This window comes from Protomyctophum parallelum (assembly GCF_964188405.1).
Source record: "Protomyctophum parallelum genome assembly, chromosome: 8".
NCBI classification, from domain to species: Eukaryota; Metazoa; Chordata; class Actinopteri; order Myctophiformes; family Myctophidae; genus Protomyctophum; species Protomyctophum parallelum.
In genome coordinates this window covers 31439545-31467482 of record NC_139703.1, presented here as the reverse complement: position 1 = coordinate 31467482, position 27938 = coordinate 31439545, and the positions used below count along the sequence as shown (strand labels likewise).

Here is a 27938-nt window from a genome sequence, read left to right as displayed (position 1 = left end):
AAGACCTTAACAGGAGCCCTCGTACAAGGTTTCTTTGACTATGCATCCACCTCTTGGTACCACAGCACCTCAAAGGCCCTTAAAACAAGGCTCCAGACCTCCCAAAACAAACTGGTCAGGCTCCTACTTGGCCTCACCCCCCGAACCCACCTCACCCCTGCCCACTTTGACAGGCTGGGATGGCTTAGGGTCGACGACAGAGTACAGCATCTTGCAATGGGTCTCACAAGATTCGATACAACACTAAGATACCCATGTACCTGTCTAAATACTTCCTTAATGTAAACGAAGTCCACAGTACCCACAACACCAGAGGTAGTGCAACAAACCATGTACAACCCAGATTCGGCACAAACAAGGGACTCAATTATTTTCGCTCCTATGCCACCAAAATGTGGAACGCCCTACCAACAGTCATTAAGACATGTGAATCCCTTGACTCCTTCAAAACCGCTCTCAAAGGGCACCTACGGATGGCTGCAATTCGAAACTGGCCTCTGTAAAATCTAAGGCCTCCTATGAGTGGACCCCCTCCCTTGTATACGGTACTCTAGGTCCCCTCCCCATATATCTGTCAGAAGCCCTTGAGGACTGATTTTACCCTTTTGCACACGGCGTACAGACTGTGCACGGCTTCGGGGCTTCCGTAGCGGAGGGCGTGTGTGCGTGTGTGTAGGCTGCTTCTATGCTTATGAACCAGAGCAGCTGCTACGCGCACGGCTAGTCGGGCAGTATGGCGACAGCAGGGGGCTGTGAACTCGACTTGGAGGGCTTCGAGAAACAACTACAGAGTTTGTTTAAATCGTTTAAAAACAGCTCGTCTTCGACCATTGATGCCGTGCAGGTGGACCGTGGTAAAACCTTCTGTTCTGACTTCAGCAAGGTAAGAGAGAGATGATAATAATAACAACAAAACCTAGCAGGTCTTCATATTTCCCCTCCCCCAGAAATATGCTAGCTGACGTTAGTTTTTTTTGTTACACACCCCCACCCCCCGTTGCGCGAGGTTGTCAAATAAATTATAATGCGTTATTTCAAAATTTTCAGATGAAAACGTCTTTCTCTTTGATTTAGCATCCGTAATTTTGACAAGCCACACGTCACGCAAGCGCGACGAGAACTATGATTTCACCGATAGGCTATCTGTATTTTGTGATGTTTTAGAACAACAATACGCATAAGAATTAAGAACAATTGTATATTTTTTCGAACGGGTGTCAGTTTGTGTTTCGTGCTAATGACCATGACTGTGACACTGTCCCCATAGCCTTAATTACTTTTCCAGAGCTAACGGTCCTATATAGTCAATGAATTCACTGCTAAAGCTAACGGTTTAGCGAACCCAACATTAGCCTGGCTAGCTTAGCATTTGTGTACCACAAATAAACGAGACGATTCTGGGCAGCTGCTACTAGCCGCAATTTGCAACACTATATTGTTTTATATTGTGTTGAATCTATAGTTGCAATACTACCGTCCATTGACAGCTGTCCAAATTGAAATTTCCGATCTTGTAATATTAAACTACGTTAAACTCTCCGACGTTGCAGCTGTAGGGCCAGCTTGAATTATCCTCTTTCAATCTGCAAAGCGATTGTTTAATAAATAAAATGTGACCTTTTTTGGATCTCACTCCAGTGACAAATACCCCAAACCTATCCGCTGTCAGTTGTGGCTGAAATTTATAACGTGATAATTGGTAATTACATGTAATTGTTGGCTGATATTGCATCTGTGGGCAGGTGTATTTTAAACCTTTATAATCCTTTAATGTATTTTGCATATATTTTTTAATTGTATTGAATTACTTGTTGCAATCTAGTTTTTAGTATTCATAATTGCCAATAGCAACCAATTACTCACTTTAGTTGTTGGCTAGATTGAGGACACTCCCTGATGAGGCCTTTGTCCCAGACTCCCAATCTCTATAAATGGGAGCAGTTTTTCTATTCCTCTTACCCTAAAGAAGGCATTTTTGTCGAAACGAAAAGTTGGTACTCTAAAATAAAATATATTTGCATCGTGACTACGAGCTGTGCAACATCTCTGCTCAAGTTCACCTCCCCACTGGTGTGCTCGCTCCTGATTGATTGATTGATTGTAGTGGTGAATATTGCTTGCAACCTTACATAGATATGTATCACGATACAGAGGCCACAATATGATATATATCGATTATACGTTTATTCAAAAATAATGACCATGTTGCACAAATGCAATCCACAGAGATCTTTAAATTAAAATACAATGGTCTTAAATACATGTAAATCAAATATTTATCTTTTGTTTTGCTTTGTTTACTTGGTTAATCAGCCTATTTAATTTATGTTAGGCAAAAGGAGGAGAAGAGAATGAATGAGGACATGTGTTTGTGGCTTAATTCTAGCTGCAGGGTAGGTCAGTCAAACTGTATAATTTGTCTAATATTGTTTTAGAGCAGTGGTTGTCAAACATTCTCATGCCAAGTGCAAAGGAGTCAAAGGACCCCAATATTTTACAATCTACTTTACAGAAAAATAATCCCAAAATCGCTTATAATAAACAGATTTGGCAACACTGGCCAGAAAGGATCATATCGGTACTGCTTATTTTTGGCTTATTTTTATAGACCTGGTTGCATTTTTCTCTGGCAACACCTCTGGGACGCAGTGTTTAATGGAAGGAAGTGTTTATATTACTAGATATTATATTGCTCCACTGGTCTAAACTAGCCTAAGATTTAGACTCTTGTAGATTTATCGATTCTGACATTTTCAATCTACAATAGTAACTCTAAGGTATCATGCCCCATGGTCCTTAGCGCAGAACCTGCTGCCTCTGTAGCTACTCTGAATTTAAACATATATAAATGCAAAATCTAAGGTGCTTGGCCTACTGCCCCACTTGTCAGGTTGGCTTGTGTCTAGCGTTTAAAACCTGTTAGCCTGGGCACCATTCCATTTCGGGTATATGAACCGGTCGGGAGCGGATGATATCGGTACGTCATGTTCTGGTATTGTTTTGTACGTCATCAATCTTCCGGAACTTCCTTTTCCCTCAAACCGATTACAAAACAATACTACAACACAATGTCATCCGTTCCAGACCGGTTCACACAGCACTTTTGGAATGAGGTTAAAAACCTGTAGGGCCGTAGTTTTCAATAAAAACGTGTTTTTTTTTTTTTTTTAAGATATTTTTTTTGCGGCTTACGCCTTTATTGATTTTTTAAGGGACAGACAGTAGGCTGACAGGAAACGGGAGAGAGATGGGGGGATGACATGCGGTAAAGGCCGTGTCGGGTCCGGGAGTCGAACCCGCGGCACACCGCGACTGGATCACCAGTCCGGTGCCCAGACCGTTACGCTACGGCCTGGGCCTAAAAACGTGTTTTGATCCACTTTGTCTCGGAATCTGTCATCCATCTTGGATCTTTCCTCCATTGTAACTGACAACAGCGCTCCTTGCGGTCAGGGTTGCGCAGCCAGTTGCACTCATTGGGGGAGACGAGGAATACATCTACGAGAGTTTAAATCTTAGGCTAGGTCTAAACATCCTAACAAGCGGTCTGGGAAGGGGGTGCATTGCAAGGGGTGCTTGCTTTGATAACGTTAAACAGAGACGCGTTTCTCAACACTGCGTCACCCAGATAATTCATGCCGTTTATTGCTGTATCGATACAGCAGCCTCTCTATCGATTCACCTATCTTTCGGATGTTCAATTGATATATATTGCCATATCGATTAATTGAATACACCACTAATTGAAGTATGCAGAACATACATACATTTCAAACGAAAGCGCAACTCATAAACCGTTACTGTGGACGATACCATGAACCATTACACTTGTTAACAATTGGTTGAGGGTCCACCATTTTCAATTCATCAGAGCATTTAGAGACGTTCGTTCTGATATTGGAGATGTGACGCCATAGATGAGCTGGTGTTGAACTTCTTCTAGTCAAGGGTTAATGATGATGAAGTATGGGGGGTGGGAGGGCTGTTGTAACTGCCTATCAAGTGGTTGTTGTTTTCTGTGCTGCTGCATGTTGTATTTTGTCTTGTGTACCATGTCTCGTTCTGTTTTTGTCAGGGCTTTTGTGTTGTGGATGTTAATTAATCCTGTTTTGTACACTGCTGAAGCCAGGGCCTGGATGTGAAAAATATATAAAACTTGAATGAGATCGAAGCTATTTCCCAACTCTAGTATTGTTGACAAATCATTTTTTATGTCTCGCTCTCCCCATCTCTCTCTAGCTGGTGGAGGAGTACACATGTCACTGGCAGACTCCACTGCCTCGACTCAGGATCCTTGAGGTTGCTCTTTGCTACTTTGTTCGAGGCTCTCACTTATTTCGAGTAGGCTGTGATGATGTGCGCTCCATGCTCAGCAGTCTGGCCTTGTAAGTAATGCTGGCGGAGGTCTTTGTTAGGACTATTAATAGGAAACGGGATGCAAATTGAAATTTAAAGAATTATGTTTATTTCCCTGAGAGATTTTATAGGATCTCTGTTCCTTTTATAGGAGTGTTTTTGAGCTCTTGCTGTTCTTTGATGAGAAGGACTTCAATAAGGATCCACTGAAACACTTCACAATTACATTTCAGGTGAACCTTCAATCCATTTTCCATTTGCTTTAACAGTAGCTGTCACTTGCCCCTTAAATGCAATACCCTTACAGTATAATTATTTATAATGCTACTTACTGTAAGTAAAACACAAGTGCGTGTAAATAGAGGAGGGCTTTTGTGAGGTAGTTAAATGTATTTAATGTTTGTCTGGCCCGGCTCGGGCCCATTGTCTCAGGGGTGCAGTTAGTTAGTTAGACTAGTCATTGGTCCGACAAACGACAACCCACCTCAAACCCTAACCTAACCATAACCGCATGCACTGGAGCAGGCGCTAGTCCGGCTCCGTCGGATTTACATGCAGTCCCCTTGTCTCGGACAATTAAAACCTCTCCTGGGCCGATTATCCCACACTTTAAAACCGCCTGATATAAAGTACAATTTATTTTGTGTATTTTATCAGTCCATCAATTTCTTCTCTGCTGTCTTCCAGGAATGTCATATGTGTCTTGTAAGGCATCAGAATGTTCACTTGATCCAGGTCAGCACTTGCATACAAGATGGCGGGCCATGGGCACACGCCACTCTGCAGTCCATCCTCGAAGAGACCACAATACCACAGACTGAAGGTTTGTAATGGTGAAAACATCTTTTATACCTGTCTCACACAGCACCAACAACCCTATTTATGATTATTATTTATTTTTGAGGTGCGCTAGCCCCTCCTATGCCCAGCTTTGTCTGTTTGGGTGTGGGCACATTGTCACATCAAGAGGCAGCAAGAAAGCGCCTCGTCCAGGCGTCTCTTCCGGGTTTTTAAACAGCTGGTGGATGGAAATGACGCTCGCACGTGGCTTCAACTTGTAGTGTCCGATTTCCGATTTTTGTTTAGCTGTTTAAAAACCCGGAAAAGTTGCCTCGACGAGGCGTTTTGTGCGGCAAAGGTGTGCTTGCGCCTTTTGTGTGAACACAAACGCGATGATTCGATTGGCTGATCATCCCATAGCGATGATTTGATTGGCTGAGCAATACATATTGAGGATAAAAGTGAAGATGCCAAAATTGATTGGCTGGAATGCCATTTGTGATGATTTGATTGGCTGAGCAGTAAGCTGTATGATGATGTATGAAGATAAGAGGGCCCCTTACTTATCACAAGTGATTTTTCTTTTCTTCATTTTGGTGTTTATTTTATGTGTGCAAATATTAATCTTAAAATTGTGTTTCTTAGGATACAAATCAAAAACAAATGTTCAATATTGTTTCATCCTCATTCACTACCAACTATCAATTTATTCGTGCATTAAATTTCCCTATTGACATAAATGGGAAAATGCGAAAACTCACATTCAACTATTTTACACGAACAGATGTCCAATTCATCTCCAAATTTGAATCAATCTATTTTCATCCATAGGGATTTTGCAAATGCAAAACAATCCCCTCCAAAATACTTACAAATGATCACAGGGTGACGTGACATTGTAATTGGCTAGCAAAATTAGAGGGAGGGGCCTATATAACTTTTCTAGTTTATTTAAGTTTCTCAAGTTGTACTGCTAACCAGAGATGTATAAGATGTCCATGTTGATTTATATAATGGAACTAAATGTTCTCCTGTTTGACTCCCCACAGTGGACACATTTATCGGCTCCCAGCTGCCGTTGTTGTTGGAGCTGCGGGTACGATACCTGTTGACCTGTGAGAGGATCAGTGAGGCCATGGCCCTGGCCAAGTGCTGCTCTCAGCATCCTACTGCAGGACAACATCACTTCTTCCTCCAGGTGTACCTCACCTGTCTCCACAAAACCTCTCAGCACGACCGTCTGAACAAAGAGGTGGGTTGAGTGACAGTGTTGGATAATGACAACGCGTGCCATCGCTGTCGGGCAGAAACCGAAATGAATCTGTGCTAATTTAACACACTTTACTAGTCAGTGTGTGGGTTTGATGAAAAATATTAAAAAGCGCTTCTGACTACACCTAACTCCATTGGATCCTCAAACTGTCGTTCAAACCACCTAATTCCAACGTAGGTTTTTTCGTCTGACTTCGTCAATCAATGGACAAAACAACTATATACACATTAATGGTCAAAAACCTCCATTTGAGCTGTATTTAATTGACCACGGACCTTTTGACGCTGACAGCCCCAAACTACGCAACTTGATTTTTGAAGCACCTTGTGAAACTACCAGAGTTCTGTGTTCCTTTTTAGTTGTGGACATTTATTGCAGTTCTTATTACCAGCACACTCAGAATGGTATAGACTAGACTATTTGGAGTATTTTGAGATGCTTGTGCTTTATTTATGCAGGACAGTGTAGAAAGTAGTCCCCACAGGAACCCGTGATTCCGCGATCGCGGAATTTTACAGCTGATTTCAAAGTCGTCCGTGGAATTCTCTACCATCCGTGGAATAGCAGAATGTCCCCCGTTTTTACTCCCGGGATTTTCTACTGGGGATAGTGGGGGAGGAAAAACCTACAGTATATATGAATAGAGACGGCACCCGAGTTCTCCTCCCATCCACTTGCATTAAGTTGCTCTAAAGCGCATTAGGTGATTTCACTCCTCCTTCCGGGAGGGAACAGAGTGCATTCTGGGATGGATTTGCCCCAAACACATGTACGCGCTGCCGTTGACTATCATTGCATGCGTTCACGTATGAAACAGCGTTCACGTGTCATCGTGAACATGCACAATGATAGTCAACGGACCAGCGTGTTCATGTGTTTGGGCCCACGCTGCAATACCAAATTTGGCCACTATGTCCATTTCTCCTCCGGGTGCCGTCGCTATTCATATATACTCTAAGGGAAAAACAGGTCGTAGAGTGTCTGTATTTCACAACAAAGTTATTTATTACTACCAGTAGGTACCAGTAGGTAGTAATAAGTAGGTAGTCTAGGTACTATAATAGGGATTTGTACAGAGGTTGTACAGAGGTGTCTGACAACATTTCTTTTGTGTTGTGTTTATTTATGTCCTGAGGGGGCATAAATAAAGAGTTCCTTCTGAAACGGAATCTGTGTAAATGGTTCCTACTGAAACTGAATCCATGTCCTGACTCCTGACAATGACAAATTGACAATGCTAAAGCAGAAAATAATAAATATTACACCCACATTAAGTATCCTCTAGTCTAAACTAGTTACTGTGGGCAGGGTTTGAATGACAACCTTTGCAACCAAAATAAAGAATTAAAACATTAATAATAATAATGAATAATCGATCCCCAAAAACGATTATTGGAATCTTTGATTATTATGACTCATCCATAATTACAATTAATTGTATCTATTTCATGAAAGAGTCTACATATTATTAATAATAATGTGATGACAATGGCTTTTTTTTCCTACCTCAGGTGGCTGAGCTTAATGGCAAGGATGCTGTTCAGATCATCTGTAATATGGAGAGCGAGGAAAGGGATGAATCGATAGTACTGACCCTCGCCAGAGCCTTCCTCTCCCAGCAGCTTCGTAGAGGATACATGGACCATTTGGGGTAGATTGTACTGTCTATTAGTTCACAAATATACTAAAGGGCTAGTCACGATGATATCTCACATCAAATTAAATTAATTTGTATTACTTAATTGCAATCAGTGGACCCAGTTCCACTTTAGTAAACTTTGACATGCTAATTTGCGCCATCGAACAGCGGCAACATTGATTCGACTGTTTTTGTTTTGGCTAACACATTTAAAGACTAGCTGTGTGGAATTATAGTCTTGGCTGTTCATTCCATCACGCTCTGAGACTAAAGTTGAGACTACATTTGTCCGTCCTGATGAAGGTCTAAGCGACCGAAACATCAACCTAATAAAGAGCAACGTTTTGGCAAGTGTCTAACAGTGTGCGGGACCTTTTCTTTGTTTTTCAAGGATACACTTTTTAAATATATGCTCTACGCACCTGTCACTAGCCTTCTGAGGTGTGCATCAGCTTTTTGCTAAAAAAAGAGACTACATTTGTACCTTATCTCTTGTGTTTTATGTAACTCTGTAACACTTAGACATGACTGCAAGCCTTATTTTGACCCTTTATAAAATAACATGATGGTTCCTACAATACAATGCCTGGGAACAAGGTCACGTTACTTGCAGGGTGATGGCATGCCAAAATGGTTCTGAGAGCAGCAAACAACCATTCCAGTTACATTTCCATTTGTACATGGCGTGGCACTGTTTGGCACAACACAGTTTAAAACATGCCCATTCCTAGATTTTAGGCAAGATTTCATAATCCTGCTTACCATGTCCATGTGCTGATAGGAGGGCTGGATGATCTAGGTCACAGGTTCCCAAACAGTGGGTCAGGACCCATATGTGGATCGTGGACCACTTTTTTTTATGGGTTGCAACTTGCGAACTTGTGGGTGAATACCCCTTTATTTTTTTGTTTTTAATTATTATTTCAAAAGATTTTCAAGAAATTCCCCAAAAAGCATACATTTTTATGAGTGAACACATTCCCTATTAGGTATTTATTAATTATTTCGCCCCTGCCAATGTATGAACAGGTAAAATAGTATGTCCCTATGCCTGTGATCCAGTTATCCTTGTATCCCAGTGATGCATTGTAAAGTTCTCAACGGGCCCAAAAATTATGGCCCGGCCCGACCCTACCCTAACTGGGTGGGCCCGAGGCTCGGCCCTACCCTAAAAATTGCCATAATGTTAAGCCCGAAGCCCAACAAAAGCCCGAAAGAAAAAAAAGAGAGAAAAAAAGCAGCACTAAATGGCAGCGCAGCGGCGCCGTGTTTCAGTGTGAAAGTGAGAACGGAGATCAGCGGATTTATCGAAATAAAGGATGTATGTAACTCACGTTAGAATAGGCTATTAATGTTCCATAACTTCCATTTCCAATCATTCTAATGGATTCCATACAGTGGTGGTGGTGACTGGTGAGTAAACATGAATAGCTGCTGCAGCTCCCTCCCTTAGTTTCCTCTGAAGTGAAGTTGCTTTACGTGTAGCTATAAGTTATATATCACCATCATGGATCGTTTGGTGACCTTGATTAATAATTAGGTTTTATTCATCGCAGCCAGCTGGGTTAACGAGACTCTCAGTGCAACATGACGAAAACCTGACGCTTCTTCAGCTGTGATAATCCGATTGATTTGATAAAATATTTAAGCATATGGCAACTTGGCAAGTTAACTGGTGGTTAGTAGCTCGTTTGGTGCGCAAACCAGAGGGAAACCAGCGGTAGCAAGGCACGCAAGTCTCTCACCGTTCACTGTTCTCTAGTCTACTGCCTGCGCGCGGGGCAGGCTGCAATGCTGCTCTGGCCTCGTACACACATGCTGGACTGACATGATCTGTTCTGTCTGTGTTTCATGGCCGCCTTATTCTCAATGCTTTTCTAATGGAAGTCACGTGGTTTGACATGTGTGTACGAGGCCTCCGAGTCTGAAATGCCAGTGCGATGCGACCCCGTCTCCAGTCCTCCTCCTGTCACAAGTGAATCGCCTAGCGCAGCCCTCTTCATAATAAATGCATACACGTATACACAATCACATTACACAAATAACATTATTGCTATTTTTATTATAATAACACTTAAAAAATAAAATAAAAAAAAAGAACAAAATTGCGGAAAATCACAGAGCCCGAGGCTCGGCCCGGCCCGACTAATTAGCATATTATTTGGGCCCGGCCCGGCCCTAAAACGTCGGGTCGGGTCGGGCTTGGTCGGGCCTGGTCGGGTTCGGGCAGAGTTTGAGAACTTTAATGCATTGACCAAATGTATAGACAATCAACATAAACATCATAATAACAAACCCATAAATGGTTACAATAAACCAATTCATGGCTCCTACTGTAATAGCAGTTATACTGCTCACAACAGATTGGGCGATGGCATTTTGTAAGATTGGTTATTTACGGTGCTAGTATATAGTAAGGGCATTTTATCAGGTGTCACATGCTACTTAAATAAATTTTGACTTTGGCCTTATATAGGATGTTATGGGTATGGTCACATATTATGCTAATAACTCAATTTCCCACAGGAGTTGAATTTCAAACTTTTAGTATATGTTATTAGACACATTTAGAAACACATTGGTGAAGAAATATCTTGGTAACGATTTAGTTCCCAGATTTTCATAGATTTCTCTTACTAATAACTCAGGCTTAAGTTGAGCCATGCCAGAGAATTTTAATATTGCTACTAATTGCACTTTTCTTATGTCTGTGCAATCAGTGTTGATATAAGTCGGACCCCTTGTTTCCATATAGCTCTGCGTGATTTCCCTAATTCCATTAAACTAAATATTCACAGAATTTCACTAGTGTTCAACGCAAGGAAGTTATTTTACATTATGGCTATGCATAATAATCTTTTAATGCGTACAAAGTTCATTGGAGTGCCCTGAAGATGTATATGAAAATGTATTAACAAGTAATAGCCTAGTAGTAGTAAATAAAAGTAATAAATATAAATCGCACTTGTGTGAAGTGAGGTGCGCTCTTATCGTCATCACATTCTGTGCTTAGCCAATCAAATCACAAATGTGGTAAACAGACGGACACAAAGCTGGACAACCAGCTTGTGTGTGTAATCAGTCCATTCGCATGTATGGAAATGAGATTTCTTTGACGTGGCAAAAAAAAGGCCGAAAAGTGGATAGAGAAAATCAATTTACTCATCGGGAGATCTAAAGGTCAGAGGTCTTTTGAGTCTTGACGAATGAGTGAGCTCAGTTTCTGAGGGATCCTCACGGGCCTCTACCATATTGCCGAATTTCGTGAAGAACGATAGCTCAGAACTGCTAAAATGGCAGTTTTTCTTTTTACGGAAACCATAAAAGAGAAATATGGTCTTATGGCATCAGAGATCACCATTATAGGAATGAATGGACATCTAGAGAAATATGGTCTTATGGCATCAGAGATCACCATTATAGGAATGAATGGACATCTAGAGAAATATGGTCTTATGGCATCAGAGATCACCATTATAGGAATGAATGGACATCTAGTTGACTCATAACGATCACAAACTATGTGGCAACGAGGTGTAAGGCAGTTTAATGTTATTGCTCATAGAATCATGGATTGATTGTCTTTTGTCTTACAGTCACCTTGTCTTCATATGGAGTAAACTCCAATTGCGGTTGCAAACCTCGAAGCAAGTTTTACTTGAGGAGATCCAACAGCTGATGCTGACTGCCACCAATGTCAATGCAATCTTCCCTTTCATCAAAGTACTTCTGGAAGAGGTGAGTATTTTTATGTAAGAAAGGAGTTCAATTTTTGTGCAGGATTGTTCTTCAACTCAAGATGTGTTTTAATCAAGGTTCATATTTTAAAATACCTGAATAATGGCTGAGGGAGATGAGGAGAATTCTAACTAAATCAATACTTTTGCAATAATGGTGTTATTCTGTCTTTTTTTAATCAATATTTAGTTGGGCAAAGATGGACACCAGTTTTGTGTGGAGCTGTGCACAAAGGCCCTTCAGTCCTGCCTTCCCAGTGATGTCCCCACCAAGTCCCTGATCTACAAGACCATTGCTGGCCTATTTCCTAATGACCTGGAGATGTGCCAAATCTGTGCACTGCTGGTTTTCTTCCTAGAACGCACAGTGGAGGCTTTCAAGATGGTCTTCAGCCTCTACATACACCCTGACCAGGTCGACCATGCACAGGCCAGCCCTGTCAGCAACCAAGTTCGCTTCGAAACGCTCCAGGTAGTGCAATGGTTTAATAAGTCATAACCAAACATGTGGAAAACGGGGCCTGAAATTCAGCCTGACTCGATTTTCGTATGTTTTTGATTCCCGCAAATATAGCACTCGTAATTTGGGAAATTCCTGCACAGATTTACAGGATTGTCATTAATCATCATCATCATACTATAATTCAATCAATGGCTACGTTTACATGAGCAGTTAAATCCCCTTTTCATTCCGAATAGAAGTTCAATCCTATTAAACGTTGTTATGTAAACACCTACAAAAACTTACATCCGAATGAAAACGCTCGATGCGATCTAAAAACCATTCCGATGTCACTGGCCGGATTACTCCGATGTTCAATGCGATTGAAAGAAAATTGGATTCATGTATACACTGCTTCGGATGTAAATTCATTCTGGTCTTTCTGAGCATGCTCATTTCCATTGCGCTCCAACTCCAAGGCGCTCATAAGCCTCATATCCAAGGCGCGCCGAGGAGTTTGCACATAGAGCGCGTTATTTCGTGCATTTTGTGTGTGTGTGTGTGTGTTCAACGGTCTCTCTCATAATATGTATGTCCGTCCCTATCCAAGCAGCAGCCTCAAAACTACTGCGGAATGAAATGATGGGATTTCAAAATGTCGTCTTTCGTCTGAAAGTCACAATGAATGAACTGCCTATATTTTATGTGTCCAACAGATGGCGTAGTTTCACGTGAATTAACATGTATCATGTCTTCTATCACTTCTCCATATAAACACTCATTCGGAATGACCATTTCCCATGTAAACTCGCGGCAAAAAACATTACATCGGATGTATTTTATTCGGAAGTATTTATTCGGAATGATCACCCTTCATGTAAACGTAGCCAATGTCTGTCTGAATGTGTGTCTGTGTGTCACTGTGACTACCGTAGCTCCTCACTGCCTGCACCAATCACTCCCACTTTTCACACAGGCATTGACCATAATAATATGGAGTAACGAAGCCCTTTTTCCAATTTAACTAATTATAAATTAATAGTGAATTTATTAGTGAATAAAAAATGCGGAAACGCACCCGGGCGCAGTACCCCCCATGGCCACAAGGGGGGATATCTCACAACGGGTAAGGGCTAGTATTATATAATTGGCCAGTGTGCAGCGACAAATGGACATAAGGTGCAGTATCATTCCAGGTCGTCTTCAGTGGTGTGCGCTCTCTCCTCTTCTACAATGACTCAGTGAGCCCCCTCTTTTGTAGCCACAGACTCTAAAACTGCAGCACACACTCACTAAAATCAGGTTTCAATATGAACTTGACTGATGAAAAACTGGCTGGAATGTAAATCATCATAATTAAAGGGGAACTGCTCTGAAAAACCACCGGTCATTCAGAATGCATTGACGCAAACAGGACAAATGATGTCAATAATAATAATCTTAATGCACCGGATTCTGAAGCCTTATTCATACTTTGTTGGTAAGAAAGACTAAAGGACGGAGTAGAAGGAGAAAGAGAGACAACTACAGCACCAAGTAGAATCCCTCCTGTTTGGAAAACTGAATTTCAGGCCCTGGGATAAGTGATAATAAAACAATAGTTCTTATTTTATGTCTGTGTTACTTTGTGAAATGTGCTAATCCCTGCGTTATCGAGCTCTTGGTGGCAACCTTTACATGTACGTGTAAAATCTGCCTTTTTTAGGTCCTGAAGATGGGCATGGACTTCGATCCCGAGTTCTGGAACCCCATCACTCTGCGAGCCAACTGTTTAAATCTGCTGAGTGACACCGTGGCGAGTGACGCAGTAGAAGAGATCATGGCAATGTGGGTTCCTGACTACTGCATGAAAGAGCCTGATTTCCATCTAAACACCAATTCAAGCAACTTCCAGCAAAGAACAAAAGTGGCAGGGGTGAAGAAGCGCAAACATACAAAAGATGTAAAGAATCACATGACAGCCAAGCGGTTTAAGGCCTGTTCTGATAAATCTGTTGACAACTCTGTGAAGAAGGGGAACGCAGGCAAACGTTCTGTGAAGAAAGCATCAACGGAATATCTTCGGCAGTGCTTTTGGCGTATAGGCAAAACACAAGAGGATCCACAAGCATATCACAGGTTTATCATACGGCTCTCGGAGAAGAATCCCACAAAGCGGAACATAAGTAAGCTGCAGTGGATCATAGAAGACCCAGGACGTCTTGAGCAGTCAACTCTGTCTGATTACAGGAAGTTAAGACCCAACAGTAAGTAAAAAGATAATTCTACGAAAAAATGGGCACTGAATGTGTTCAACCAGCAAAGTAAACCTGAGATCAGATTCTTAAAAATGTCTTCTACATCCTGACAGTTTTCTGAAAAAGCTATGTTTCTATGTAAGTCGTTCTTTGATTTTTCAAAAATAGCAGACCTACAAGCTCGTAGCGCGCCACTCGGTGGCGCGCTATGAGCTTGTAGATCTGCTATTTTTCAATAGCTAAAGCATAACATAATGCTAATACCAAAAGGGGTTCCCGCCCAAAATGGGTTAAACCGGGGTAATTGACTTAAGTGTGAAGCCTGTATTTAGCTTGGGTTCTTTATTATTATATAGTTATAGCCATTTTGGCTCCTACATGTGACAATTTATGATTTCTGTTAACACAATCCAATGATGATTGTAACATGATGTTATGATTTCTATTTTCAGTTTTCTTCTTCCTGGGTGATATGCCTTATTTATATACATCTGTGAGTACCGTGGCGTCTAATGGTGCTGCTGCTGCTGCCAAGTCACAACACCCACAGCCCAGCGGGGCTCATGATTCACACAAAGAGCCACTAAACATGGAGCCAGCGCTGGTCCTGACCCCACTTCCACAGCAAATGGTTCGCCACTCTCTCTGTCCACCGGAACCTCGGCAGCAATGCAGCAGTGGGGAGGATGAGGATGACGGTGTGTATGATTCTGACACGTCCATATCAGAAATGAAGAGGGACGTGCAGAAAGGCAGAAAACTCAACAAAGATGCCACTTCAAAGACACAAGACAACACCAATGGTAAATAACCGAGGTCCAGGCCTCCCAATATCATAAATTTTTCCAAATACCCATGTTAAAATTGTAAAAATGTAACACATGAGATGATCCTACATTGGGCATGAAAACCTAAGGTGATGTTTTTGTTTGTTTCTTTTCCACATAAAGCACTTCATTCATTTTCAACCTTATCTTCATATAATTGGCCCTCACTAAGGCTTATAAGGTTCCACCATTTATGTCTACGTGTCTGTGTCTGAGATGCAGATTAGAGACAGAAATGGTGCCATCTCAGGAGTTGACACTAAGGAAAGTGCAGGTCATGGTTTACTTGCCTTTAGGTCATACCCAGTTGCCAAAAAAGTAAATCGCCTCTTAAAAAAATGATTGGTAAAATTTGAATTATCGTTCAGTTCACGTTTCAACACTTATTTTTACACTTAGTTTACTATTCTATGTTTAGTACATATGATTATGACTTCACACTTGTTATTTCATATTTTTAAGAGTAGCAACGAGGGTATCCACCAAGCAGGTTTTGGGCAGACAGATGTGTTGTGTTTATAGAGAATTAAAGACTCTTGCGTCCCCACTCAAACGCGCACTTGCCCAGTCGGGCAACCTGAAAGCAAACTCCACCTGCCCGAAAGTTTGATTCACCTGCCACAAAGCCAGCCCTTAGTGTCCCCCTGCAATGCATCTTAATGAGCATTAGTGAATTAGGGACCATTTATATGAAGTAAAACATGTTTACTTTGAAGGGGTCCTTTAAGGTTAAAAACTACAGCAGATAAAACATATGTCAGGCTAGTAACCAATAAAACTACAGATAATGCATGTATGATAATTGGTGTTAGATATTGGTGTGGCAATGTGCAAGCATAGACAGTACTGACACACCTAAAGCCAACACCCATTATTAAAGTGAGTTTAAGTGATTCTATGCGAGATTTTTTCCTAGTCATCAATGGCTATATTCTAATTGCAATCAATTGCTTGTTCAGTAACAGGGGTTTCCTTGTCCCCACACTCTTTAGTAAACCGAAAAGCAATTTTCTGATTGTGATACCATTGTTATCGAACCAGGACAGACAACTAATGCCGGATGAATAACTGTTATGGAGAACTGAACCACTTTCAAATTGAAGCTGATAAATCATCTTTGTCGACTTTTCATTCCTGATTAGATCAAATTGGTATCCCGACCTGAAATGCATCTGTTTACTAAAGGGCTGGAGAGATTGGGAGACCTGTTGCTGAACAAATACTGTAGCACTAGAGCTTCAACCTTTTTAACAAAAACAAACTTATTTTTTTATGATTTCATAATACAAGTAATGACATTAACATGCGTTGAATTCTTATTTTTCTCCACAGTGTTCTTCTTCCTTGGTGATATGCCTTACTTGTATACATCTGTAAGTCCTGTGGCACCTAACAGACCTGCTAACAAGTCACAACATCCACAGACCAGCAGTGTCAAAAAATCAAACAAAGACCCACTAAACATGGAGCCAGCGGTTGTCCATACCAAACTCTATTCACCCACAGATTCACTAAACATGGAGTCAGCGGTGGTCCATACCAAACTCTATTCACCCACAGATTCACTAAACATGGAGCCAGCGGTGGTCCATACCAAACTCTATTCACCCACAGATTCACTAAACATGGAGCCAGCGGTGGTCCATACCAAACTCTATTCACCCACAGATTCACTAAACATGGAGCCAGCGATGGTCCATACCAAACTCTATTCACCCACAGATCCACTAAACATGGAGCCAGCGGTGGTCCATACCAAAGTCCATTCACAGAAAGACCCACTAAAGATGGCGCCAGTGGTGGTCCTTACCAAACTCGATTCACGCAAACACCCACTAAACATAGAGCGACCGGTGGACCTCACCAAACTCGATTCTCACAAACCCCCACTAAAAATGGAGTCAGCGGTGGTCCATACCAAACTCAATTCTCACAAACCCCCACTAAAAATGGAGCCAGCGGTGGTCCATACCAAACTCTATTCACCCACAGATTCACTAAACATGGAGCCAGCGGTGGTCCATACCAAACTCTATTCACCCACAGATTCACTAAACATGGAGCCAGCGGTGGTCCATACCAAACTCTATTCACCCACAGATTCACTAAACATGGATCCAGCGGTGGTCCATACCAAACTCTATTCACCCACAGATCCACTGAACATGGAGCCAGCGGTGGTCCATACCAAACTCTATTCACCCACAGATCCACTAAACATGGAGCCAGCCGTGATCCTAACTCCACTTCCACTGGACATGGTTCGCCATGCTCTCGGCCCACCGGCACCTCAGCAGCAGCAGTTCAGCAGCGGGGAAGAAGAGTATGAGGACAGTGTTTATGATACGGACATGTGTTGGGAATCAGCAGACGAGAGCAGCAGTGAAGACTCTGATTGGTTGGACTTGGAGTACGTCACAGAAACTAGAAGAAGAATCCTGAAGCAAGGCAAAACATTCAACAAAGATCATGCCACTTCAGTGACACAGATTCTACACGCGAACAGAAATGGTAAATATCCAAGGGCCGGGCCTCATCATACCTGGGTGATAAACTGTTCACTGCATACTCACTGCTAAATGCAGTTCATTTATAGTGTTTATTGCAGGAGTAGCTTGACCTGTCTTTCTCTTTTAATCTGTTTGTGTCGCCTTTTTAAATTCTTACATCTTATTCAGGCAGGTTCATATAATTGTTCTCACTAATGCTGCGTTCACACAGGCAGATGCAAAAGATGCAAAACTACAGTGCATTTGTAGCTGTTGTAGCTTTTGCAGCAGCTACAAACGTCTGATGCATCTTCATGTCGCTGGCTTCCATTGACAATGAATGGTAGACTGTAGCTTTGCATTAAAGTATGGTACCATCTATCTCTCTATGGGAAACCCGCCTACAGTGACATAATCGTTGGGCAGATTTTTCTTTTTCAAATGCAGATTTCCTTTTTGAAGATGATCTTTTCATGAGATGATGTATGATGATGTATAATAAGAGAATAGATTTTGAGTGGTGCAACCACTCCAAGGAACAGCAATGTCCGTGTTAACCTACGCATGTGACTATGTATGTGACTGTTACTATGAGTACTAGTAGGGGTAAAAGTGGTGCTGTTGTGCCAGAAATGGGGAGAGAGAGATAGTGCTGCACTGTTGCCTGCTAATGAGAGAGAGAGAGGGGGGGGGGGGTAGAGAGAGGGTATGGGAGTTGCACCACTCAGTTCACATGGGTGTGATTCTTTTTATTAACGAGGCAAAAATGAGCATGCTAACTATCCATTTCTATTAGCTTCAATGTGGATTCCCCCTCTTTGATGTCACTGGTACTGTAAGTGGGTTTTTTAACTGACCACAACCCCCTCTGAGACAACAATGAGAACCTATTGTATAGAGATATGTTGAAAGTTGGTGAAGTCGTCCTTTAAAACTAACCGTGAAATCATAGTGTGACTTGTTGGACAGATGGAGGGTTTTCACGTTATTTGTACTCATCCATTTTCACCTGCCCTCTCGTCTTTCTCAGGAATGAGGGCTTACCTGCTTGGGGTCTTCACCTGTCCCGAGTGTACGAATGTCGCCTACACGTCTGCGCTTTACCTCTGGAAACACATGAGGAGGTGTCACAATGAGGTCTACAGACGAATGGTGAGGGATGGAGAGATCCCAGAAAACGGCGTAGACACCACTGGCCTGAAACGAGAAGACACTGATGAGCCAATATCAGTGAAACAAGAAGACACTGATGAGCCAATATCGTATAGCCATAGACTGTCGACCAGACCTGTACCGAAGCGGACTTACAGAAAAAAGGATCCCTTCATCTGTGATTTCTGTTTCAAGTTATTCGATAGGTTCTATGCATGGAAGGATCACCAGCGTGTCCACACGGGAGAAAAGAATTTCCATTGTGAACAGTGTGACAAGAAATTCGGTAGTATAAGTAACCTCAGGAGGCACCTGGCTGTCCACAGTGGAGAAAAACCATTCCAGTGCAAAGAGTGTGGTAAGAGTTTCACTCAGATAAGCAGTCTAAATAGACACCTCCGTGTGCACACTGGTGAAAAGCCTTTCCAGTGTCTACAGTGTACCTCCAGTTTCACTGAGAGAAGTAGTCTAAAGACTCACCAAAGGAATATTCATTTCCGTGCGAAGTTCCAGTGTGACCAATGTGACAGGAGCTTCAGTCAGCCAAGTAACCTCAGGAGACACAAGTCTACCCACAGCGGAATAAAACCATTCCAGTGCGGTCAGTGTGACAAGAGTTTCTTTCATTTAAATGAACTCAGGAGACACCAGTCTGTCCACGCTGTAGCAAGGTTGCAGTGTGATCAATGTGATAAGAGTTTCATCCACATGGACAGTCTAAAGAGACACCACATTGTACATGGTGCAAAGCCTTTCCAGTGTCTACTGTGTGACTGTAGCTACACTACAGGGAGTAGTCTAAATAGACACCAAAGGGATGTTCATGATGACCCTTTCTTGAGCACACCCTTGTCACTGTAAATGAGGTGGTCATGCACAACTCAGTCCTATCCGACTTGACACTAGGCATCTTTGTGCAAGCATGGAAACATTTTGATTACAGTAATGCCTCTTGTTCAGCTTTATCATTGTGCGATGTCTTGTTGTAAAAGGGATGTCTCAATATGTTACAATGCTTAACTGACTTATGATGTGGTGACTCAATCTTGGGATGAAAAGCTGAACATTTTACGTCTTCAAACTTATTATTTTTTAAAGTTAAGCTTTTGTACAAAATGACACTGCTGTGACGGTGTATTTTACGTTGATTTCCTGCTTGATGTTATGGTAGGAGTAGGAGTTTCCTAACTTTTAGACCCCTAAAGAATCATACCCTCTGCCTGCAGCCCCTCTATTTCATTGTCTTAAAAAAAGAAAATAGTTTATACAAACTTATGATGCATCACAACTGTGATGCGTTGTAAGCTTGTACTGTATGTTGGCTATTGTTGCATTATTCTTTTTACATTACTGCATTTTACAATCATGTTTTTCTTATATTTTTATTTATTAAAAAGTATTCGATTCCTCCCAATTGTTCCTGTTAGTCCAAAAAAAGCCCTGCCAATTATTGATTGAATTTATCTAAATTATTTTTTAAATTATTTTTCCTGCCTTTACATTTGGCTGCCGTGAGTGTTTTAGAGAGCCACAGAGTTGGAATGAAGGGAGTTATTATTTTAAATAATAAATGAATTAAATTCCATAGGCTTAAGGCCTATTCATAGTCTGGATTTTCGGTGATGAGGTGACCACCGCTCCGGTGGTGAGCTGACCACCGGAGCTGAAATAACATTGAGCGGTGGTGAGTAAAAACAGAGAGATGGGCTGGAGCGGTGGCGGTGGTTTGCTCTTCACCGTGGCTTGTGACGTCATGTTGTAGTTCGGTGGTCACCTAACCACCGAAAATCCAGACTATGTATGAGCCTTGACGGTTCTCTACACCCGTCGTCTCCATTCCTGGATCTAGCTGGTGACCTTCGACACGTAGTTCCCATCTTGGATGTACGGGCGTAGTGGATGGCTGGATAAATGCACTGTTGCTGCACTGGTCTGGTTTATTTAAATGGAATTGGAATCTTTTTCTGTGTAATGATAAATGACAAACATTTACTCTGTATTCTCAAATGTTTGTTTTGTTTCATTTGGAATGATCTGCTCATTGTTTTCATAAACCTAGGACATTTGATAAGATAGCCTTGGGGGGAAATAAAATGCGTTTTGTCAGTAAATGGCACCCTTCATTTTTTGTTCTCACATTAGTTTGAAGAGATTTGTCTGAAACCCACAGAAAGGCAATTCTCCCGAACGAGCAGTGTATTCCTTCTAGGGGTGCACTATTATGAATTTGACCAATATCCGATCCATTTGCAGGGTCATTATCTGCCGATTTAGATTATGCTGTCTTCAAACATTAGAAATACTCAAAACAACTTTTTTTAACTGCATTATTTTGAGACCGATCCGATACCGATTATATCGTGCCCAACTAATTCCTTCCATTATTAAGCCTTTATAGCCGGGGAGCCACAGGCCCAAAAGCTCAATGGTTAAGGATTAACTTGTGATGTTATGACATACTTTTTATTTGTGTTTTTTGTATTCACTTGGTCACTAAGGTCCACAGAATAGAGGTCTGCTCTGCCGGAAACAAAAAGTTATAGCCATTTTTGTATACCACACCATAGACAACCAATATAAGGCAAAGTTTCATCATACTTTTAAGTAGCATGCGACATGTCAAACTAGGGGGTTTTCATGATTCTGAATCCATTCCAAGCATTCGTTTTGCACTCCTTGGCCTAAAAACGGCGATAGCCGTCATCACAAATGTGATGAGGTCAGCACATTGCGCATTGGATAATGGCCGAATTTAGGCCAAGGATGAATGATTTCCAGAACGACCTGTTATAGCACCATCAGGAGGCCGACTTTTGTAAAACACAGTCTTTGCTATTACTCCTCCATATTTTGTCCAAAAATCCAGCAAATCGTTACACAGTATCTCTATAGTCATGTGCTCAAGACAGATCTGTCTGAGATTTCATATTCCATCCTGATTGGCTAACATTGGCTTTCAAAATTTGCAGGATTGGCCTGTTTTGAACAAAAAGCCTCAAATCATGAACGCAGCGTGCAATTTACGTGAAATCTTTCACAGACGTTCCTACTAGGCTGAGGAATATATCCCTCCCTTTTATAACAGGCCATTGGCCTGTTATAGCGCCACCAACAGGTGGATTTTTGCAAAACAAAACAAATGAACAAAATGCCTCAAATCATCCAATTTCCATGAAAGGCGTGAGAAGAAATTTCACCCTTTTCACTTTGGCTTAATATAGCGCCACCAGGAGGCCACAACCTGACCTGCCCTGGTGGATACCTGTCAACCGAGAGGCACTTTCTAGTTTTTCTTCAATTTTGCCATGCATTTTTGATTGTGTTGATCTGTTGCTCACAACCTGTACAGCACTTTGGTCGGCCATTGGTCATTGTAGTTGAGTTGAGTTGAGGGACACATGCATCAGTAAGCAGGAACTGGGGGTGGAAATGAAGGACCGGGAAGTCTGGTGTGGCATTGTGAAATCTATGATCTCGACCGTGGTCGAAAAATGATGACTAGTTGTATAGTAGTATACTAGTAGTATACAGGATCCACTGAAATTCACTGTTACATTCCAGGTGAGGCTTTAATCTATTTTCTGAATATCTGGCATTGCTGATGCTGAACAATATGACAGCTCAATTCCTTTCACCCCTCTGTCAAGGAATTATAATGACAATTGTTTCAATTCTCCTGCTTCTCTGTGCTCTGTAGGAAATAACTTTTGGCAGTTAAGCACCTCCTTATTTGGTTGGCTAAATGGCATGGGATTCACTGGGGACCGAACAGCACCTGCTGAAAACATGGCTCATGGAGAGGCAATTACAGGTCTCATAGTTGCATGTGATGCTGAGGTCATGCAACAACCATCAAATGGTTTATCGTCCCTGTCGGACAGAAACCTTGTATCTTAATAATTCAAAATAGCCGATCTAAAGCTATCAGCTATTTTTGCTACTTTTGGGAAGAAAACAAAAATTAAAGTGACAATAAATGTGCTTATGTTTGTGGGTTTTATAAATATTTAATCTTTGAAAGGTTTTAACAGGACCTAAATATTACTATGACCTTAAGCGACTAAATATTAATGGATCCATTGGATTTCCTGAAAAGTAACAGTTTAGGAGATATGAGGTTTTCCTCCAAAAGGGATGCTCTGTAATTTGATACTAGTGTTTTTCTTTCTTTTTTCTTTTAATATTTTTTGCCTAGGTAATACTTTGAGAATCTTTGAGAATGATGTGTCAAACGTTTTACTGACATCTTCAGGAAAGGTTTGGAGCCAGACATTCCTCATTGTGCAGTGTGTTGGTTTGTTATCTGAAGATTCCTCGTGGGTGAACAGTAAGCCCAACCTCCAAACTCCATACAAGGTCTTGATACAGGCTAAACTCTGGGGAAAGGACAGCAGAGATCCTTGAGTAATCTTGAAGATGTCCATTTAGTCCAAAGTTTCAGTTTCCAGTAGCCTTACACACATCTCTCGCACAGCAGTTTGTCTTGCCTGTAAACAAAATGGTGAGTAGCTCTCTTTAAAACATATAGGCCTATACATATTGAAACTAATTTGTCATTCAACATGAAGATAATTCAGTAGGTAAACAATTTGCATTGTTAAATTAATGCTTGTGTGCATGTAAGCCACTTAACCACTACCTTATTTCATACCTCAGCTATTCAAAAAAAGCCGATCCAAAATCTCATAACGCGTTAAGATGCAATGCATTGTGAGCCTCTGTAGATCAGCTGTTCTTTGAAAAATATGGACAAATATTTGGAATAATTTAGATGTTGGGGTCCTTGACAAGAAAATGTTTGAGAACCACTGATTGTAGACTACTCCTTTAATAATGGTATGTATATCTGATTTGTGAATTTTCATCATAAAGGCTAGCAAGCTGACACAAGAGCAGATAAAGGAGTATAAGGGAGTTTTTGAGATGTTTGATGAGGATGGAAATGGAGACGTCAAGACGCAGGAGCTGGAGAGACTGATGAGCTTAATGGGAATCAATCCGACTAAAAGAGAGCTCAGCCAGATGGCCAAGGATGTGGACAAAGATGGTAATTATAATAATATCGTAGGGCTGTTATATCATGATATTATTAGGATCCGGTTCTTCAAATGGTAAAATCAAGAGGAAGTTGACATTTCTATTTGAAATACAAATAGTACCAGGTTTGGTGATGTTATATTGTCAGAATCAACTTTGTCTGCCTAAAATCCTGAAACATGTGACACGTTTAAAACCAAAACACCAGTGTGTAATAATTACATGCCAAATGTCAAATTGATTTATGGTCATAAAATACACTAGAACACGAGTACACCTCAAACACCTCATGAGAACTCAAACAGCTATTGTTCCAATTCTAAACACGTATATGACTGACTTTTGATTGTATAACCAAACACATAAACATTTTAGTTTAGTGTTACCGGCGATTAAACATGATCTTCTGTTTATAATCACTGACATGTTTAATAGTGTTCAGAACCTAAACCCTGTACTGAGCTCTTCATTGTACAATGTAAGTCAACGAGGAGCATATTTGGAATGATCAATTTCTAATCAATTTTCTTGCCTACTATACATATTGTTCACATCAATAGTTTACTATACATAATACACTCGTTCACATCAAATTGCATTTAGGATAGAATTATCCTGTTTTGCAACATTCCTTACTGCTGTTATTAAATTTCCCCTGGAGATGTCAGTGTTTCTTAGTCTGTCCATCTATTCATGCATGTGCTTCATTCTCTTTACTCCACTTAGTAAAGGACCTGGCTAAGTTTAGGAGAGAATATCTCAACGGTTCTTGGCTAATATGACCCCCGCAAACAATTTAGGGGCTGTGAGAAATTCTATATTCGGGTCGAAATACCAGAAAATGACCACACCCTTTTTGAATGTTTTTTTTTTGTGGCTTTCGCCTTTATTTTATATATTTTATGGAGGGACAGACAATAGGCAGGAAATGTGGAGAGAGATGGGGGGAAGACATGCAGTAAAGGCCGTCGGGATCAGGAGTCGAACCCGCGGCACACTGCCAGACTGGATTACCAGCCAAGGTGCCTGGACCACTGAGCCATGGCCCAGGCTGACCACACCCTTTTAAAAATAACCGCTACTTAAAACATGGATCTATCTTCTAAACCGTTGGAGCTACAGCTGTTCTGAAATGCTCAAAATGTTTGAATACTCAATAGACCATATATGCACAGTTGCACACGGTGGGGAAACTAGCCGCAATTTGCCATTGACAGCCCATACAGGCATAAAACAGACAGTCTAATTGTATTTAACTTCGTCAAACTCACCAACATTGCAGCTGTACGAAAAGCTTGAATTATCCTCTTTCTATCTGAAAAGTGTTTGTTTCATGAAAATCCAACACAGACATGTTATGAGCTACTTTATGTCAATACATTTCTTTACATAAAGTAGCTCATAACTTGTCTACAGTGTATCTTTATGAAACAAACACTTTGCAGATAGAAAGCGGATAATTCAAGCTTTTTGTACAGCTGCAATGTTGGTGAGTTTGATGAAATTGAATACAATTAGATAGGACTTTGTCTGTTTGGATGTGTGGGCTGTCAATGGTATATTGCGGCTAGTTTCCACCCTTCAATTAACTCAATGGCAAGATGACCGCCATGTGCATATAGTCTATTGAGTATCAAGCATGAGTATTCTGAACATTTTGAGCACCTCAGAACAGCTGTAGATCACCTTCACAGAGTTGTTTCTTTTTTTTTTTTGCTGATGTAAACCTTGTACTTGATTCTGTTCTGTGAAGATGTTCAAATAAACTAAACTAAACTATAACGGTATAGAAGATAAAGCCATGTTTTAATAGAGGTTATTTTAAAATGGTGACTGTGGTCATTTTGGGGAATTTCGTCCCAGATAAAGAATTTCTCACACTTCCTAAGTTGTTTGCAGGGGTCATCATCATTAGCCAAGAACAGTTGAGATATTCTTTCCTAAATTAAGTGCATACATATCTTAGCCAGGTCTTAGACTAACTTAGTCATGGCCTTTCTCTGTGGCTATTAAATAAGTAATTTCTAAATTGTCTCTTGTTTGTCGAAATAGTGCAGCAGAAAAGGGAAGTTGCAGGAGTTATTTTCAGCAATGGATGCTAAAGTGAACCCTCTCAAGGAAGCATATATATTTGGCCAGTATGGCCGCCATAGCCAAATCTAATCCTGTGCCTGGATGTCTGGGGTGATTGGGCAAAACTCACTACCTAAATAAAGTGAAAGATCTTACCTACTAGAACAAAAACAAAAACCTTCCTACTAACAACAAACAGAAAATACAAGGGGTGGCACTCACCTCTCTACTAGTGAGAATATACAAACGTTACCTACGTTGGATTATGCACAGGGTACCCCAGACTAGGCTACCTTTCCCTGTACCAACAGACTTAATAAATGACAAAAACACAAAGATTAACTTAAACAGAGTGCAGCAGGTCTGTCTCAGAACTTCTGTAGTGTGAAGGCATGGCATCATTGGCATGGGAGTTAGTCAAACATGGCTGCACACAGGTGTCTTACTGTAGGTGATTGCTGAAGATGATTGATGGACCGATGATTGGAGGCCCAACCAGTGGTGACAGGCAGAGTTGAATGATGATTGAATCAGACCTGGGAATGAATGATAGACAAGGAGGCAAAGGCATGGGAAGAAAACAGCAAACACAGACACAAGTGTATGCCTGTCAGTACACGTAACACTGTTTTTAAATGATATATTTTGGGATATTTCAGGCAAAGGAAGATTTAATTGTGACAGCTTCCTGGGTCTGATGGCGTTGTACCATGAAAGATCCAAGAACCAAGATGCCCAACTCCGTGCTGCCTTTAAAGTTTTTGACAAAGAGGCCAAAGGATATATTGAGTGGAACACTTTGAAGTAAGAGCACTGGCTATATGTGAAATGTATTTGAAACAGGCCAGTCCCAAATCTCTCCTCTATACAAGATAAACCTTACATTTACTTCCATTAACATTATCTATTTTTGTTATCGTTCATACTCTGTTGCAGGTATGTATTAATGAATGCTGGAGAACCGCTTAATGAGATAGAGGCGGAGCAGATGATGAAAGAGGCAGATAAAGACGGCGATGGAACAATAGATTATGAAGGTATAAACACTCAAATTCAACTTATTAACCACATAAACCCTGTCCCTAGCGTCCCTATTCTGGGGTTTGGTAAAAATAGCAGATCTACAAGCTGGCAATGTGTCATGAGTGTTGTGAGCGTAGCAGATTCCGGTGGTTAAAGGCTGTAACTACTTTAATTTGTATGAAAATAATTGATAATATGTTCATCTACTCTACTACAACAAATGCTGGTCTTCTGTAATGATTTAGTTGCTATTATTCTTGGAAATCTTATTTTGTTATAGATACTATGCAGTAGGCAGTATTTAAATGTGTGCTGTGTTGTGATAATCAACATTTCAATCAATAAGAGTCTTTATTTTACGTACCGGTATTAAAATATGATTTTGTTTGGGGAAACACAATTTACTGGCTATTTAAACAATTTATTTGCCACTTTCTGTTTCAGAATTTGTGGCCATGATGACTGGGGACTCCTTCAAGATGAGCTGATGTTAACGTGTTAACATGTTAACGTTACGATATTTAGCAGATGGTTTAAACATTAGGCCTTTTTAGGCCTATTTATTTCATATACATCTGTCAGAAAACATGGCTATTGTGTTTTGTCAAATTATCATTCAGATGTTCATAAAACGGTTCATTAAACCACCAACTACATATTTGTTCAGGGCCATGCAGAGCTCTCTGCACTGAGGGGGCAGAGGCTGAAACCCCAGAAAAGGGGTGGTGTTTTTGTGGGGTGTTTTTGTGCCATTTCAATTCATGTCATTGGACAGTAAAATAAGCAATACGTTCTCAATAGTCTGAAACTAAAACTGGCTGATGGCAGACAGCACATTAAAAGTATAATTATAAATAATAATTATGATAGTGT

General features: G+C 41.0%; 2 protein-coding genes across 2 annotated transcripts; both read left to right on the top strand.

Annotated features, from left to right (window-relative positions):
- Nucleotides 1-733: 733 nt before the first annotated feature.
- Nucleotides 734-21043, top strand: LOC310862997 (uncharacterized protein; the record flags this gene model as incomplete). The annotated part of the gene is made up of 12 exons (XM_083771119.1): nt 734-883; nt 4240-4385; nt 4508-4589; nt 5044-5179; nt 6186-6388; nt 7921-8060; nt 11645-11786; nt 11976-12257; nt 13933-14473; nt 14917-15267; nt 16624-17802; nt 18811-21043. The coding sequence occupies 12 exons, from the start codon at nt 734-736 to the stop codon at nt 19791-19793; spliced, it is 4335 nt and encodes a 1444-aa protein (XP_083627245.1). The 3' UTR covers nt 19794-21043.
- On the top strand, nt 20733-27700 carry LOC310862996 (calglandulin-like; the record flags this gene model as incomplete). The annotated part of the gene is made up of 6 exons (XM_083771118.1): nt 20733-20784; nt 22630-22820; nt 23805-23979; nt 26702-26846; nt 26979-27079; nt 27510-27700. The coding sequence occupies 6 exons, from the start codon at nt 20733-20735 to the stop codon at nt 27551-27553; spliced, it is 708 nt and encodes a 235-aa protein (XP_083627244.1). The 3' UTR covers nt 27554-27700.
- Between the last annotated feature and the right edge of the window lie 238 nt (nt 27701-27938).